At 42.9% G+C, this 17,321-nt stretch overlaps 1 protein-coding gene across 1 annotated transcript in view; it reads left to right on the top strand.

Annotated features, from left to right (window-relative positions):
* The window catches only part of LOC310837366 (receptor-type tyrosine-protein phosphatase eta-like), an 81,944-nt gene that overhangs the window by 52,871 nt on the left and 11,752 nt on the right, over positions 1-17,321 (top strand). The window contains exons 5-17 of the mRNA XM_083723877.1: positions 743-1,003; positions 2,044-2,310; positions 4,119-4,385; positions 5,034-5,300; positions 6,325-6,591; positions 6,790-7,053; positions 8,446-8,709; positions 9,859-9,987; positions 10,591-10,792; positions 10,930-11,045; positions 14,014-14,104; positions 15,337-15,378; positions 16,950-17,037. Coding sequence (XP_083580003.1) covers positions 743-1,003; positions 2,044-2,310; positions 4,119-4,385; positions 5,034-5,300; positions 6,325-6,591; positions 6,790-7,053; positions 8,446-8,709; positions 9,859-9,987; positions 10,591-10,792; positions 10,930-11,045; positions 14,014-14,104; positions 15,337-15,378; positions 16,950-17,037 — 2,525 coding nt within the window. The remainder of the gene's footprint in view (positions 1-742; positions 1,004-2,043; positions 2,311-4,118; positions 4,386-5,033; positions 5,301-6,324; positions 6,592-6,789; positions 7,054-8,445; positions 8,710-9,858; positions 9,988-10,590; positions 10,793-10,929; positions 11,046-14,013; positions 14,105-15,336; positions 15,379-16,949; positions 17,038-17,321) is intronic.

Below are 17,321 nucleotides of genomic sequence, written 5' to 3' on the forward strand. Positions count from 1 at the left end.
TTTTTTGCGCTTGGACCCCCAGAAACAAACTGTCACATAAGTGGCTAGTCCACTGCACCTTGCTTCCTTGTGCAGCTTATGTGCATTAAGGCTATGCCTTTCCAAGTATGAAAGATGCTTTAGGAAGTAGGTGGGAAATTGACTGCAGTTATTAAAAATGTTTTCTGAATTTATACCAGGGTATGCACTGAAAGGACGCAGGTGGCGCTGTGGTCTAAACCACTGAGCCTAGGGCTTGCCGATCTGAAGGTCGGCGGTTCGAATCCCCGCGACGGGGTGAGCTCCCGTTGCTCGGTCCCTGCTCCTGCCAACCTAGCAGTTCGAAAGCATGTCAAAGTGCAAGTAGATAATTAGGTACCACTCCGGCAGGGACGTAAACGGCGTTTCCGTGCGCTGCTCTGGTTCGCCAGAAGCGGCTTAGTCATGCTGGCCACATCATCCGGAAAAACTGTCTGCGGACAAACGTCAGCTCCCTCGGCCAGTAAAGCGAGATGAGCGCCGTAACCCCAGAGTTGTTTGCAACTGGACTTAACTGTCAAGGGTCCTTTACCTTTATTTTCATGCACTGAATAAGATTGATTTTTTAAAAAAATTGATTCTACAGCAAGTTTGTTCTTGGCAAGTAAAGGTGGAAACAGATATGACAAGTAGCTGATGCCTCCTAAGTGAATGTTTAATCTTGGCGAAATATTAGCTGTAGGAATTTGTGCAATACTAAATCTGATAACACTTCCTTAAACAGGGCCCAATCCAGTTTTTGGCATCCAGGTTGAAAACCGCAGTGACACAGGAGTAACTTTAAAGTGGAACAACCCAGATGATTCCAACTATACTTATAGGATACTAATAGAAGGAACTGATCCTCCCAGGAATAAATCTTCTGACACCAACAGTGCAGTAATTGAGGGATTGGAACCTGGAACATTGTATACATTCAGAATATACTCACAAGTTGATAATGGTACAGTTGAAGGCGAACCAGATACTACAACTGTTTATACAAGTAAGAAAAATCTATGATGATTTCTAACTGCCATGGGTTCCATAAAGCTACATTCCCTGCAGCTTCAATATGGAGTCAAACAGAACTATAGCCAGAAGGCCTGTAATGTGCTGGGGAACTTGTTTTCTGCACACTTAGTTGCAGCTGTTTAATACGATATGCTTGTCATTTTAATGGAATGGATGCCAAATTGCAATTGTGGGGCGTTCTTTTATTCTTATTCTGAAATTTATGCTCAGTTGTAGAATTGACAGGGGTTGAGAATGGGGGAATAATTCTGATTCCAATTTATTGGGTGGGGGAGAGAGAGCCCTTTTGCCAAGTTCATAAGCAATATGTAGTAGTGACACAGAATGGAAGTGTCTGCAAGGGGTTTTGGGGGGGAGGTGGGAAGGAGTGAAATAAAATTTGATATTGTGAGAGAGCTAACTGGGAGAAGATAATGCAAGGCCTATAGGTAGCACTGACTCTGCCAAATAACTTCCCTCAATTTTCATATTTTAGTATGCTGTCTTGCAACTTGATGCAGAAGGTAACATAGAAATGTTTTAAATTAGTACTGTGGTACCTCTGGATGTGAACGGGATCCGTTCCGGAGCCCCGTTCACATCCTGAAACGAACTCAACCCACATCTGCGCGTGTTGCGATTTGCCACTTCTGCGCATGCGCGTGACGTCATTTTGAGCATCTGCGCATGCGCGAGCGGCGAAACCTGGAAGTAACACGCTCCGTTACTTCCGGGTTGCCGCAAAGCGCAACCCGAAAATGCTTAACCCGAAGCTACTTCAACCCGAGGTATGACTGTACATGCAAGTGGACTTCTTTAAGTTTTGCGGGTTCGAAAGCAAAACCTAGGCATCTGCCCTCCCATTTTTATTTTTTTGTGGTGAAAATATTGAAATCCCCACAAAAAGGTCGTATAGTTAAACTATAATAAACCTATATCAGGGTCAAAAAATTCTAGCAGTAACATCTAGCAGTGTGATAAAAAAAATTCCCTTCATCAGTGCGGCTAAAACCCTTTTCCTCTTTTTAACAGAGCCCAGCCCAGTTTTTGATATCAGTCTTGAAAACCGCAGTAGTTCAACAATAACTTTGAAGTGGAAAAATAGCGATCCAAATGCTTCCAACTACACTTATCGGATACTAATAGAAGGAACTGATCCTCCCAGGAATAAAACTACAGACACCACCAGTGCAGAAATTGGGGACTTGAAACCTGGAACATTGTACACATTCACAATATTCCCACAAGTTGATAATAGTACAATTGAAGGAGAACCAAATGCTACAAGTGTTTATACAAGTAAGTCCAAATTCATACAAGTAAGTAAACATTTCAGACTGCCTGTTTTGTACCATAAAGAGTTAAAGAGGAACACCAGCCGAAATATAGTCGTTCCGTATCATTTTGCTAGACTAAATGTATTTTTTCCTTGGTCAGTCCCCTTCCTGGCCAGAGCCCCCTCCAGAGACATGCCCCAGTATATAATTGAGGATTCATAGACACTCCTTGGCAGCAATTTCCACTGTCGAACAGCTCTTACTGTCAGGAAGTTCTTCCTAATGTTTAGGTGGAATCTTCTTTCTTGTAGTTTGGATCCATTGCTCTGTGTCCGCTTCTCTGGAGCAGCAGAAAACAACCTTTCTCCCTCCTCTATGTGACATCCTTTTATATATTTGAACATGGCTATCATATCACCCCTTAACCTCCTCTTCTCCAGGCTAAACATGCCCAGCTCCCTTAGCCGTTCCTCTTAAGGCATCGTTTCCAGGCCTTTGACCATTTTGGTTGCCCTCCTCTGGACACATTCCAGTTTGTCAGTGTCCTTCTTGAACTGTGGTACCCAGAACTGGACACAGTACTCCAGGTGAGGTCTGACCAGAGCAGAATACAGTGGCACTATTACTTCCCTTGATCTAGATGCTATACTCCTATTGATGCAGCCCAGAATTTCATTGGCTTTTTTAGCTGCTGCGTCACATCCTTTCCCACAGGAGGGAAGGGCCCAATGTCTACCCAACCACAAAAGGAACTGCTGCCCAAATGCAGAAGCAAAGACAATGCAAGAAGTGAAAGGGGGGACAGGAAGATGTCAAAGGCCATTAGCTCACACCAACAACTGGACTGGCGTATCAACCAGAACTCTCCATAACGAAGTGGACAGATTCATGGAGCATAAGGCTACTAACCAAGATGGCTATGCTCTCTGCCTCCATAGTTGGACGCAGTAATACTTCTGAATACCAGTTTCTGGGAGAGAGTGCTCTTGCGCTGAGGTCCTACTTTTGGGGTTCCCCACGGGCATCTGATTGGCCACCATGAGAACAGGATGCTGGACTAGATGGGTCACTGGCCCGATCCAGCAGGCTCTTTGTATGTTGTTGTGATGGTATGGGAAGAGGGACCCTCTTTCCTGTGCTTCAGTGTCCAATTGCCTGTGCCTGCCCCAAGTCAAAGGAGGCACCCAGTGACAAAACGTGAAGACCCAAGAGTTCACTTTTCCCTGCTGCATCACCTAACTCAAAAGGGTTCCCTGTCTGGCTCAGTCTGGGTGGAAATGCTCAGGAAATGGACTTTCGTAAGGTTTTATGGAACCTCTCACAATATTATGAACCATCACAATATTACCAACTGTACTCGATGGGCCTAGAGGTCCCCGCCTCTAATCACCACCACAGTAGCCTACACCTGACAAGCTGCAATGCAGAAGGAAGGGCCCCTTTTTTGTTATTCAATATGTGCTCGCAGCAATTGCTAGAAGATTGATTGCAAGTATTAAGAACGTGATTATCATGTTATTTTAATATTTTAAACTGAATTTTAGAATCATAGTTGATTGTAGTACAGTTCTCTATTTAGCAAGTAAAGCAGAGGTGGTGATATAGCAAAAGTCTGTATAAATGAACGTCTAAAAATTTTGTACCTTAAAAGTAAAACTGTCCTTCTGTATTTGTTTTTTATAATGTAAATGTTAATATTCCAACAAACAATAACTTACTACATTATAGTTAAACTCTATACCTGTTCAAGAGATCTCTTTCACATCTAACAGTGTCATAATATTTCCCCTCGCTTGCATAGCTAAAATCCTTTTCCTCTTTTTTAAACAGAGCCCAACCCAGTTTTTGATATCAGTCTTGAAAACCGCAGTAGTTCAACGATAACTTTGAAGTGGAAAAATAGCGACCCAAATGCTTCCAACTACACTTATCGGATACTAATAGAAGGAACTGATCCTCCCAGGAAAGAAACTTCTGACACCAACATTGCAGAAATTGGGGACTTGAAACCTGGAACATTGTACACATTCACAATATTCCCACAAGTCGATAATGGTGCAGTTGAAGGAGAACCAAATTCTACAAGTGTTTATACAAGTACGTCCAAGTTCATACAACTTAGTAAACATTTCAGACTGCCTGTTTCTTTACCATAAAGATGCATTCTGTACATTCAAAATATTTACTCAAGCAGGAGATGACAAGATTGAGGTAGACAAGTAGATAATGGTAAAACTGAAGGAGACTCAAATAATATAACTGTAGATAGAAGTATGTTTTAAGATTTCTCTTAAGGGTCATTCTATATATTCATGATACGTACTCGAGCAGAGTAAGTATTATATGATTGCCCTTGTAGTTTCCTGGCTATTGGTGGTTATGCTAATACATCTGCATAGTTACACACGCTAAAGATACTGGTTGTTGTCATCGTGGTTAAAATAAAAAATAAAAAATTGCATGCCTTAAGTCTCCAGTTTATACCAGGAAAGCAGAATTACTATTTTTAAGTTGATTCTGAAATACGTTCCTCTGACAAGTGATGATCTACTAAAGAATGTGTGACCTCTACATTATGCCTATCCTTCAGTTTTTGTTTTATACCGTACTCTAACAAAATGGTAACCAATCATATTGTAGTAACCTTTTACATTTCTCAAGGAACTTCTGATATCACTATTTTAATATTGTGATGCAACTTTATGTTATTGGCACAGCTGGATCTCTTTTCTTCTTTTTGAACAGAACCAAGTCCGGTTTTTGACATCAGCCTTGAAAACCGCAGTAATTCAACAGTAACTTTGAAGTGGAACAATAGCGATCCAAATGCATCTAACTACACTTATCGGATACTAATAGAAGGAACTGATCCTCCAAGGAGTGAAACTTCTGACACCAACAGTGCAGAAATTAGGGACCTGGAACCTGGAACATTGTATACATTCACAATATTCCCTCGAGTTGATAATGGTACAATTGAAGGAGAACCAAATGCTACAAGTGTTTATACCAGTAAGTAAATTACAACAGGTGGAGATTCCCAGTCTCTGCATTTCTGTACCATAAAGGTATATTCACAAAATGTGCTTGATCAGAAGCTGACAAAATGGTGGTGGACATGCACGTGTCTAAACAATTAAATTCAGTTTTCATGTTAAATACCATTTATTTTCCACAGTTAGATACTGTTTACAGGTGCGGTGTTCTTTTTTTGTGAGAAGCTAGCTTGCTTTCCCATTTCAATGATTTACTCTCTCCCCACCCCAAAAAATTCCTGCAGATGCCCAGGTCTTCCTGAGGTTGCTGGACTCCCAACTCCCATGACCCCCAGCTATAGGGGGTGGGGATAATGGGTATTGAAGTGCATCATTCTCTGGAGGGCACCTCTTTGGCTGGACTTTGCCTTAGAGGCCTATTACAAATAAAAGGGAAGTGGTTCTCCCAGGAATGACGCTTCTGATGTCCCCAGTGCAGCAATTAGTAGTTTGGAACCTGGAACATGGTGCAAATTCAAATATATCCAATAGCAGCTGATTTAAAAAACCAACAACCGAAAAAGACCAAGCTAATATATCTGTTTATATAAGTAAGCAAATTAAAACGGGCCGATTTCCAAAATGATATTCATTGCTATACCATTTAGGTACTTTACGTACATTCGATTTTGTCTTTGAGCAGAACAAGCTTGAGGTTGGCCCAATTTAAGAAGAATCTGTACAAAGGTGTTCTTGGACACTTAAGGCATTTCCCACCCCCTCTGGAAAAACGTATATATTCTGGGTGAGGTTGTACAGGAGGCACAACGGATCTTCCCCTTCCCCTTCTTCCTGATGCCCCCTGATGCCTCCGATCTGCTGCAAAGATTCCCCCAAACCTTCAGAAGTGATTGAGAGTGTATAGGAAGCTTTAGGAGGGAGGAGAGGGTGGCCTGTTGCGCAAGCAGGACAGCACAGCTGGATTTCAGGCAGCGTACTTACCCTTATTTGTCCCTCCCATGGTTCAGATCTCACTTTCCTTTTGCTTTCCCCCCATATAGAGCCCAGTCCTGTCTCTGGCTTCCATGTTGTTGATATTGACACAATGAACATAACCTTAAGATGGGAAGACAACGATGCTGCTTCTTCAGGGTACACTTACATAGTATTGTATCAACAAAACCAAGTGGAAATGAATGTGACATCACGAAAAAAGAACGTTACCATTCTAGGACTTTTACCAGGCACCCTCTATCGCTTTAGTGTATTTCCACAAGCAGCAGACAACCTCACCAAAGGGGACCCACAAACCACACACAGGTACACAGGTAAGCAATGAAAAGTGTTCCTTAAAGTGCTAACAATAAGTATTAAAAATACGTTTCCATGAGAGAGTTGAATAATTTAGTGTGCGCGCGCGTGTGCCTTATAATAACAAAGGAAAATATTTTGGAGGTTATGATGCCAATTTGGAACACAGTTCAGCTTATATATATATATTTAAAAGCCTTTTTTTCCCTTAACAGCTCCTAGCTCAGTCACCAACATCAGAGTTACAGATGTCAGTATAACAACAGTCAACTTAACATGGGAAAATCTTGATGCAGCTTCTTCAGAGTACACCTACAGGATACAGATTGGTGGTGAAGCTATTGAGGACAAGATATTCCCAACTACGAGTGCTGAAATTTCAGAGCTAACTCCTGGGACCAATTATACATTCAGCATTTATTCAGTAGCAGGGTATAATCAAACTGAAGGGAGACCAGGCAGCATAAATAACTGTACAGGTAAGTCTGTTAAATGGCAGAAGGGCAGAATCTTCTCCTTTATATGCTTAAGCAGATAAGGTGATGTCTGCAGAAAAGGGACAGGGGCTGAAGCAAACAAAAGTAGAGCAGACTTCATGTCTTTTTTGAGTAAAAGTGTTTTATTAGGCTACCATATTTTAAATCTTACTTATTTTGCTTCTCTGTGCCCTGGGTATGTGTACAAGGCAAATGAACAAAGGAAAAATTATCCTCACCTTCATGTCTATAGCACTTGGTGACATCCAGCCCGACTATGGAGTGAAGAATGCCTGAAGAAAATACGTCCACCTGTATGTGTAAACTAAGAATAACCATTCTTAGATTCCAACCCTAACCCTGCTTACGTAGCAGCAAGACCCGTTGAATTCAACAAGACTTGTGTCTGAAAAGACATAGTTAGGACTGCGCTGTTAGATGCAGTGTTTGAAACAATTAATCTTCTTTTCAGTTCCTGGTGATAAATAAAGGATTTGATGTAGAGATGCAAACAGAAAAACCTCTTTGGTGTGCGAAAAGTCCTTTTCTAATTGAGTGTTTTATCTCTTGCATAAGATACAAGAACTGCAATCCTTGTGCTTCCGTTTGCGCGAGGTGTGTGCAGTCTCTTGCCGTGTGGTCTTGCACAGAAGCCCCACACAATGCCTTCTGTTAGCCCTTATGCAGCAGTTAATTGCAAGACCAGCCCTCTTTTTTTGTCTAACACATTTTCTCCTGGCCAGATGAATGTTATATATTAGGCATGTCCAGCAGGTCAATTGTGACCTACCAGTCGATTGTGGGGTGTCCCTGGTCAATCGCCCCTCCTCCCCAAAACAAAAGCTCAACAACTTTGGTCACTTGTAGATCACTGGCACTATTTTTATAGTGGGAGTAGATTGCAGTCTTTTGGGAGTTGGACATGATCCAAATTTGATATGCCATTTCTCCTTGTGCCCTCCTTGTTGTAGTGTGTCTTGTCTCCTATTATGAACAAACTGAAATGCATACAGTGGAACCTTGGTTCTCGAACAGCTCAGTTGACAAACAAATCGGCTTCCAAACACCAAAAACCTGAAAGTAAGAGTTCTGGTTTTTGAATGTTTTTCGGAAGCTGAACATCCGATGCAGCTTCCGCTTGAGTGCAGGAAGCTCCTACAGCCAATCGCAAGCCACACCTTGGTTTTCGGACGCTTCGGAAGTTGAACGGACTTCCGGAACGGATTCCGTTTGAGAACAATGGGACCACTGTATTGTAAAGAGACAAAGTAGGGAACAAACCTAGTAGGGGGAATTAAGAGATTTGGTTCTGTTCTGCCCTGCTGCCTTTTACATTCAAGTGTTGTGTGTGTTTATTAAATACCCTGTGTGACTAGCCTGCCTTCTTTGTTGTAGATGCTGCAAGAGTGGAGGTGTTGAACTGCATGCAAGTCGCCAAGCAGCCAAAATTGATTCTAAACTGGTCTAATCCAAAGGGGAGGTTTGCTGACTTTGGAGTTGACGTCTTAAATAGTACTTGGGGCAGTAAAAAAATATTGGAAAACCATACCACAGTAACAGATTTGAACTACTATACCAATTACACTGTTAAAATTGTCACACATTCTTGTGGGAAAGATAGCCACCCTCAGGAAAAAATATGTTCCACAAGTATTGGCGGTAAGCATATAGTTGCTTTGTCTGTTGGCAAGGAATGCATAATGGAAATGGGTTTCTGACCTAGATAGCGATTGGCATTACATAAAATAATTATATCACATCACAAATTTTAGGCCCAGTGGAAAGGTGTGTGTTTGTCAACAGAGATAGACATGGGTGTGTGGTTGTTTAAAAATTTACAAATAGTTTTATGACGACTTATTTGAGAAAAAGAGTCTTTCCATTTTTTTGCTAAAGGAAAACCTCACAGCTGGAGAGTTCATATCTTATTATGCTTAACCCCTTTGTCCCTTGTTTTTATTGTCTGTTGGGGTGGGTGGGATACCAAAACTAGAACAAAAATAAAACAGAATACCATTAGTATATACAGCATAGAACCTTGTAGTACTTTCAAGATGAGCAAATTTATTATGACACAAGCTTCTCTGGACCACTTCAATAGAATATATTGGACTGTAGGTATTGCGTGAAAACTAAAGTATTTCTAAGCAAGAAGATGCCAGTCCAAATAGGAACATCTTACAGTGCTTTCAGAAAATATTAAGCTTTTGTGAAGCTCCATGAAGTTGCACAGTTGTGGGGCAGCCACCAAGAAAAGTCTCTTACAGTTTGACTTGGAATAGAGGGTCTTAAAGGTTTCACAACAACAATGTTTGCTGCTTGATCCTTTGTTGTTTGCCATGTATGTAAACCACTGCAAGGAACATCCATGTGGTGGCTTCATGCATGATGCAGTTGCAATGTGTAGTGGCATTTGGAGCTTCTGAATGAAGTGGGTGACTCCAGGTGGTAACTTGCACTTTTAAGAGTTGTAGAGTACAGAAGCCACCATACAAAAATCATTTCAGCAAATCTCAACATAGCTAATGTGCTATACAGATAATCAAGAACTAGACTATTCTTTTCAAACAGGCCGTTGTGTACCTTTGTAGTGCTGCAGAAAGAGATTTGATATACAAAAATTGTTTTCCCCACATTCCTTCCATGTTTGTTTTATTTGTTTTTATATGCTTTATACTAGTGGTTTACAGGTTTTACATTGTATTTTTGCTTTTATGTTTACTGGTTTTATGTTGTACACTGCTTTGAGACTTTTAAAATATTAAACAGTTTATAAATGTTTTCAGTTAACAAATATTTGTTTTCCAGACCCTCCATCTCCACTTACAGCCCCTACCATTGTGGGAACCACTCACAACTCCTTGACAGTTCGGTTCAGTAGCTTTAATGCAAGCCATGGACCTTTAGTAGCATATGCAGTAATCGTCACATCAAAAGGTAAAACAAAAACAAAATGCATGGCCAGTACAGCCATTTTATCATTTATTTTAAAAAACCTGTCTTTATGTAAGAAGCTCTGTTCCGTACTTTCTCTTTTGTTTTAAAAAAAGTAGTAGAAGTAAAATTCTGAGACTGCATTTAGGGTTGATACCTGCACTATTACAATGATCAGATCTGATTGTTTCTGGCAACGGTGAAGGAAATGTCAACATTTTTTGGGTGCAATCAAGATTGTATTGATTCCTCAGCAAAACCAAGTTTTGTATCCCACTTTGTTTCATGTTTATATTGCTATAGAGCACCTGTCAGCATGGTATTGATCAAAGCTATTATATCAACCAAGATAGGAACTTGAACGCATTGTGTTTTGACTATACACGATTTTGGCTTTAGGCTCAATCCCCAGAATGTAACCCCCATGTAACTTATGGGTTTACTTCTTTTTTTAACTTAATATTTTGATTTTGGACAATATTGAAGTAGCTGTTGAATATTTTACTGCTATTGAAATTTATGAGTATCTAAAAATCTATCACTTTATATTTTCTTGATAATTACGGTACATGATGATGTATTCTCATTCCCCCCCCCCCCATACAGATGTAGTCTCTGCAGAGGCCTTGAAATATACCTATGGTGATTTCATGAATGGAGGAGCAGATGCTTACGTTGCATATGTCAAAGATGTGCAAATGCGTTCCCCTTCCTCCTCCAACAGTGAACAGCATACTATTGAAATAGGAGACGGATCCGTAACACATGGTTATGTCAGTGGGAAGTTAATCCCACTTAATTCATACAGGTAACTCCATTTCTAACTCCATTTCCCTGAGTCGTGTTGATGACTAAAACATAATAAATGAGTAACACACACTTTTTCTTTAAAAATCAAACTCTGATTTCAAATCCCATTTTTTTTCCTCCTCTGCCTTGCATTAGGGTATATGTTGCTGGTTTTACTCACATTGACTATTTGAATGACACCATCGACGAAAAGGAGAGTTATGTCTCATTTTCAAAAATTTCAAAGGCTGTTGTCTTACCTCAAGATCCAGGTACATTTATTTCATCATCATCAAACCTTTTATTGGCATCACATCCAAACATACTATGATGGGATAATGAGCTGCTTGTGCGTAAAAGCTTGATCCCTCTGGGGTTTGGCTGGTCACCCAAACCTAGGCACTAACGGAGCCCCCAAAGCATGACTCCGTCAGTCGCTGGTAGAATCCGACAGTGGGCGTCTACGGAACTTACTCCAACATAAAAGTTGTTTGACGGACATGCGCCTCCTGGACTCTCTGCGTGACAGCTTCCGGCGAGGGGTGGGGGTTGCTAAAGGGGCTCTTGTTACCTCCTCACTGTTCTCACTAGAAGTATCCTAGAGCCTCTCCCCCGATTCCCTTTCCGCTGGAACTCCTGCTCTCCCCCTACTGGTTCCTTCTTCTGCTGTAGAGTCTCTCCTATTCTCCTGGAGCCTCTCCACCACCTGTCCCTCCGATGGCAGTTCCCTGACACATACAAAACAAATCAATACACAGTTACCACTTCCCCAGTGGCAAAAAACATTTGCTAAAAGAAAGGAGGCAGAGCAGTCTATCGTCACATCTCTAGGTCTCCAGGGAGATCAGACGTCTGCAGTGTATTTTGACGACAAAAAAAAAAATAGAGATATTTACCGTATTTTTCGTCCAATAGGACGCTCCGTCCCATAGGACGCACCTAGCTTTTTGGGGGGGGGGGAATAAGAGGGGAAATCCTTTATTTCCCCCCCAAAAAAAAACCAGGTCGGGGAAACCGAACCAGGTCGGGGAACAGCGGGATGGCGGCGCTGCGCCTCTCTGCTGTCCCCCGAGCTTCGGGGCTGGCCGATGTCTGCCCGGCGTGCGGGGCGCTCTGCTTCAGGGTGCCTTGGGCGCCGGGCGGCAGGCTGCTATCCACAGCGTGGGGAGCCTGCGGGGAACTCCTGCAGGGCTCCCCACGCTGCGGATGTCTGTCCGGCGCACAGGGCGCTCTGCTTCAGGGCGTGCCGGGCGACAGGCTGCTATGCGCACCGACCCCTCTCGCTCTCCAGGCTTCAGCGAATGTCTGCATTCGCCCCATAGGACGCACCCAGATTTCCCCTTCATTTTTGGAGGGGGAAAAGTGCGTCCTATAGGGTGAAAAATACGGCAGCCACTAACTTGGTGAGCTCCTAATCATTCCCCAGTAATAGAAAATGTATGATCTCCAACTCTAGTTTCCATTTGGGGATACAGAGTTGATCTAGAAATTGCTGACTGAGCTCAGCATATAGTTTACAATTAAGAACCATGTGTGTAAGGGTTTCCGCCAGGTGGTCTTCACATGGGCAAGTTCTTTCTCCTTCCACCCTGCCTGAGAACCTTCCCCAAAGGAGAACCCAGTTCTGTTCCCCTCCTTGCCAAAGCGTAGCCTTAGACCTTTGTGTTTCAGAGTACCTTTGTGAGCAGGGCATATAAAACCAACCCTGTGAGGTAATACGTTGCCACCACTTCTTAAGTCCAAACAACCTGGAATTCCTAGACATTACCGGGCACCCCTAAAATTCTAGGGAAGCAAAAGCTAAAGGCCAGACCCTCTGTTTCCAGAGTCTCAGGTTAAACACTTACTCAGTAGCAAGTGACCAAGAGATTGGGAACTAGATTCAATACCCAAGAAGACAGGCATCAATCTTATATGGTAGGTTTATTAAAATTAGTACAGTGGTACCTCGAGTTAAGTACTTAATTTGTTCCGGAGGTCCATTCTTAACCTGAAGCACCACTTTAGCTAATGGGGCCTCCTGCTGCCACCGCGCCTCCAGAGCACGATTTCTGTTCTTATCCTGAAGCAAGCTTCTTAACCTGAAGCACTATTTCTGGGTTAGCGGAGTCTGTAACCTGAAGCGTGTGTAACCTGAAGGTACCACTGTAGTAGCAGAACTCCAAGGTCTGTAAAATAAAATAAAATTTAGAAATGCAAACCCCACAGTGAGGACCAAGTATACTTGGCAACTGTAGACTGCAAATGTACAATTGGGATTGCAGTGGAGCGCTGGAAGGAAAAAGGGGGAGAGAATGGAGTGTCGCAGAATACTGAACAGAAAAATCCCACAGTGCACCATTTTTTCTTGTGAATCCCACTTAAACATGGAATCCTGCATATATCTAACAGCCTGACCTCCCTTACCATCTGATGTCTTGTGTGAACTACACACTGGATTGGGCATAAGGTCCTAGTACTAGCTATTGGATTTTCTTTGCTCTTGAGACTTTCATCCGCTTTGTGGCTTGTAGTTGAGTCAGATGTGCCCTGGAGCAGGCTCCAGTTCACCCTATGGAAATTTTCCAGTTGCCAGCTCATGGTCAGTAGGGGCAAAGCCTTAACCATAAATCCTGGTTCAGAGGACACTGTAAGAAGAACCTTAGAATAATAGAATTGTAGAGTTGGAAGAGACTTCTAGTCCAACCCCCTGCAATGCAGGAATATTTTGCCCAACATGGGCTACGACCCTGAGGGTAAGAGTCTCATGCTTTTACAGGCTGAGCTATCCTGCCTTGGCTGAGCTCAGTGCAGCACCACAGTTAAAAGGACTGAGGAAGGAGCAAAGCAGCTGCAAGGTCCTCTCTGGGAGCCCACACAGTTGGCTGACTATGTCAGGTGAACCAGGTCTGATACGTGTAACGGGGTGAGACCTAAACTCTGATTTGTTGAGGCACCACTGAATTGCACCGAAAGACCCTTTGCTTCCTGAGAGTTCTGCTAGCAGTGTCTGCTCATTTTAGCTTGTTTGGATAATGGGAGATTCAAATATCTCACGGAATCGTTACCCTTCCCAATAACTTTACCCAATAAAATCTCAGTGCTGAATAGAAACTGAGCTTCTGCCTTGCTAGGGCAACAAAAGCTAGTGATTGCTGAGAGTCTACTTGAAGGGCCCTTGTTAAAACCTTGTGGTTGTTGTTTTTTCCGCCTTGCCGTTATGACTTGTAAAGGAGTTAAAATCGTTTGTTTCTTTTCCAGATGTCATCACAGGAGCTGTTGTTGGATGCATTCTGGCTGCTGCTGTTATTGCTGCAGGGATTGGTTTTTTCATCTTCTGGAAAAAGAGAAGGTATATTAGCTACTGCATAATTCTTTACAAGGATGTAGTTGTGCCTAACACTTCATGATGCAGGTCTCCGCTGCTTCTCTTTCACGTATTTGGAATTCTTGGGCTCTGTTTCTACCATGCATCTTCAGGCTGTCTGTCTTAGGAAGGTCAGGGGGCCTTAATTATTTTTTATCAGGGTGTAATAACTCTGCAGGTAAGAAATAGGTTCTCTTTAATGAACCAGCTTAGTCCAAATACAGAAAGTCCTGCCAAACTGTGACTTGATAGGTCAGCAAAGGTTGGTTTTTAAAAACAATTAAAGTTGCTTTACTTCTTTTCTTAGTCTTTATTCTCTGAGTTCCCCATGACCACAGCTGACTATTCCAGGGATACCCACTTGATACAGTGCTCTTGAAGGGAGTTGACATGACATTTTATCAGAAATCATGCCCTGCTGATACTATTTTTTTTCTCTTGGGAAGGCTCTGTGGGTGGATTTTGTTCACTCTCAGTACCTGATTGCCATAAAGTTGGTCTAGAAGAAATTCCTCCCTGATGAGATTGGGCTTGTGACCCTGGGTAGTGGTTTCTGTTTTTGGCCTTCATGGCTTGGATGGTGTACTTCCTCGAAGGCTCTGGATCTGTTGCTCTGCAGACTGTTCCTCATAGAATGCTGTGTAATCTGCAATCAGCAGCGGAGGAAGCAGCTCGGGTGCCTGGGATGGGGCAGGGCGAGCTGCCCATAGGGGCGGGGCACACCATGGGGCCTCTGGAGTTTGCTTGCCTCTTCCCACTCAACTACGCTACAGCTGGGGAGGAGGCAGCGGGTGGAACGCTTGGGCAGCGTGGAGCCTGCGGGCACCCAAGCTACTGTGTCTCTCCCAGGAGAGACACATGGCTCAGGCGTGCTGCAGGCCCCGCGGTGAGTGCCGCCTGGCATTTTGTCACCCCCCTCAGTGGTGACACCCGGGGTGACCCACACCCACCGCACCCCCTTTCTCCGCCCCCCCGTCTGCAGTGTGTCAGTTCATCTTTGGGGAGAGCCGTGCCTTGTGGCAAATGGGTTGGGCCACATGGACACCAGTGCTTTCCAATCCTATATTTGTTGCTTAATGGAAGGCATAGTTTGTGGCCTGATGTTGGCATTTTAGCCAAACCAGTAGTTGAGGAAAGCTTTGTATTTTTTATTTCAGTTTTTCCAAGAGTGAAAAATGCAACTAACTAACCCTTTTTCAAAATCTACAATTCTACAGGAAAGGTGGAAAAAACAACCAGGTGCCATTTACCCAATTAGAGTGAGTGGACTATTACTATCTTCTCTTTAGAATATACTGAGGATCAATCAGAATTGGCTTTGTTTTAAAGTGGTGGGAGAGATAATACTTAGAGTGCTTTAAAAGTATTTTGGGTCATTGAGGTCCTAATAACCTATGTTATAAAACTCTGTTATGATTAATTGGTGTAATAATGTGTCAGAATGCCTGTGTAAAGATGCTAAACAACATGCAAAGGTCTCTACTACAACGCTACCTTTCTTCCTTGGTGGTTAGGTGTGGGGTGCCCTGTTTCACCACCTAGTTTCTATGGCTCTAAGATAGATTGTGCATTGTGTGTGCGCAGGGGAGTAGGGTTATACCTGTCCAGGTAGGGGCACAGCTGGGCCACCCGAGCCTCAAGCAAGAGCAAAGGACCCAGGAGTACCCCCAAGCTATGTGTAGTAACTACTGGGTTGCTTTTTCTTATCCTTCCGGATGAAGCAATTTATGTGAGGAGTCAGGAAAAATAGATGCAACTAAATAATTGGGAATGGCAGGAACATAGCTTAGATAATAAAGAAGATCAATTTTTAAAGCTATGCTTTTGCTCCAGAATTTAATTAGGCATTCTTGTATCACAGCAGGGAATTTGTAGTAGTACTAGATCCAAGTATTATGTATAAAATTGTTCTGCTAAGTTAATAAAGACTGTAACTAATGTGTGTGATTTTTCTCTCTTCCTTTCCGTCTTCCTCTGCAGACCGAGAAAGTAAGCAAATAATTTACTATACTCTAGATGAATAATAGAAATAGTGCTTGAATTCATGCCTCTCATTTGATTATGTTTTATTTCTGTTTAGCTTCTCAGAGAATGCTTAGTGCTTTATTTCCTAATGCAAACGTGTTATGTTGTGTACACTCAGCACTTCAGCTGTCAAAATATGGATTTGGAATTTCTCAGTTTCTGTTGTCCCTAATTCTCACCTTGTTGGACTCCAGCATGCCCTTGGTGTAGGGGCCAGATTGCTGCCTGTGAAAATTCATGGCACAAATAAGTCAAGAGCAGCCAGCGGGGAAAGGTGGCAGCTTGTACCTTGGCCTCCTGGTGGCAGCATCACTGCCACTTACCAGGGAAAAGAGGGTAGAGGCAGCTGCAAGGTTTACAGTTGTGCTGAACTGACTCTGCTGAGGTACCTGCACAATGCTGACCTCCCCACTGCCACACCTTCCGCCCTCCCTCTATTTCTTAGTAGGTGGCACCAATGCTGATGTCAGGAGGCCAGGCGTACACCCTGCCACCCCTCCACACCAGCTATTCCTGAAATAAAACCTCTAGTCCCTACTGGGCTATGACCCTTTTCTATGTCAAGAGTCTGTGCTAGGCCCAAAACAATAGATGGCATATCTCAGGTACTGTCCCTATGAAAGGGAACTAAATGTGCCTGGGTGGCTCTGGGGACATTCCAGCACTGCTGCCACCGTCTTCAGGAGACCATGTGTGCACCACCACCTCTCCCTGGCAGCTGCTCCTGAAATTGAGTTTTTAGCAAAATAAGTGTGTCCTAGATAATGTCGACTACTACAAGGTGGTTGTTTTTTGTTTCTTTCAGATCCAAGTTATTTAAAGTGGAAGACTTTGAGTCTCATTTTAAGAAACAGAAAGCTGACTCAAACTGTGGATTTGCAGAAGAGTATGAGGTATGCATCTGAAATGTTCTTAGCTTTTTCTCTGTCGTCGTAATGTTTACATTCTTCCACATAAGAGCTCAGCTACGTAGCTCTCGTGTTGTAACCCACCCCGGGCCCTTAGGGTGAAGGGCAGGTAATAAATTAAATGATGACAACAACACATAGAATAGAATCATAAAATCATAGTTGGAAGAGACCACAAGGGCCATCGAGTCCAACCCCCCTGCCAAGCAGGAAACACCATCAGAGCACTCCTGACATATGGTTGTCAAGCCTCTGCTTAAAGACCTCCA

This window comes from Podarcis gaigeae (assembly GCF_964106915.1).
Source record: "Podarcis gaigeae genome assembly, chromosome: 1".
Classification (NCBI taxonomy): domain Eukaryota; kingdom Metazoa; phylum Chordata; class Lepidosauria; order Squamata; family Lacertidae; genus Podarcis; species Podarcis gaigeae.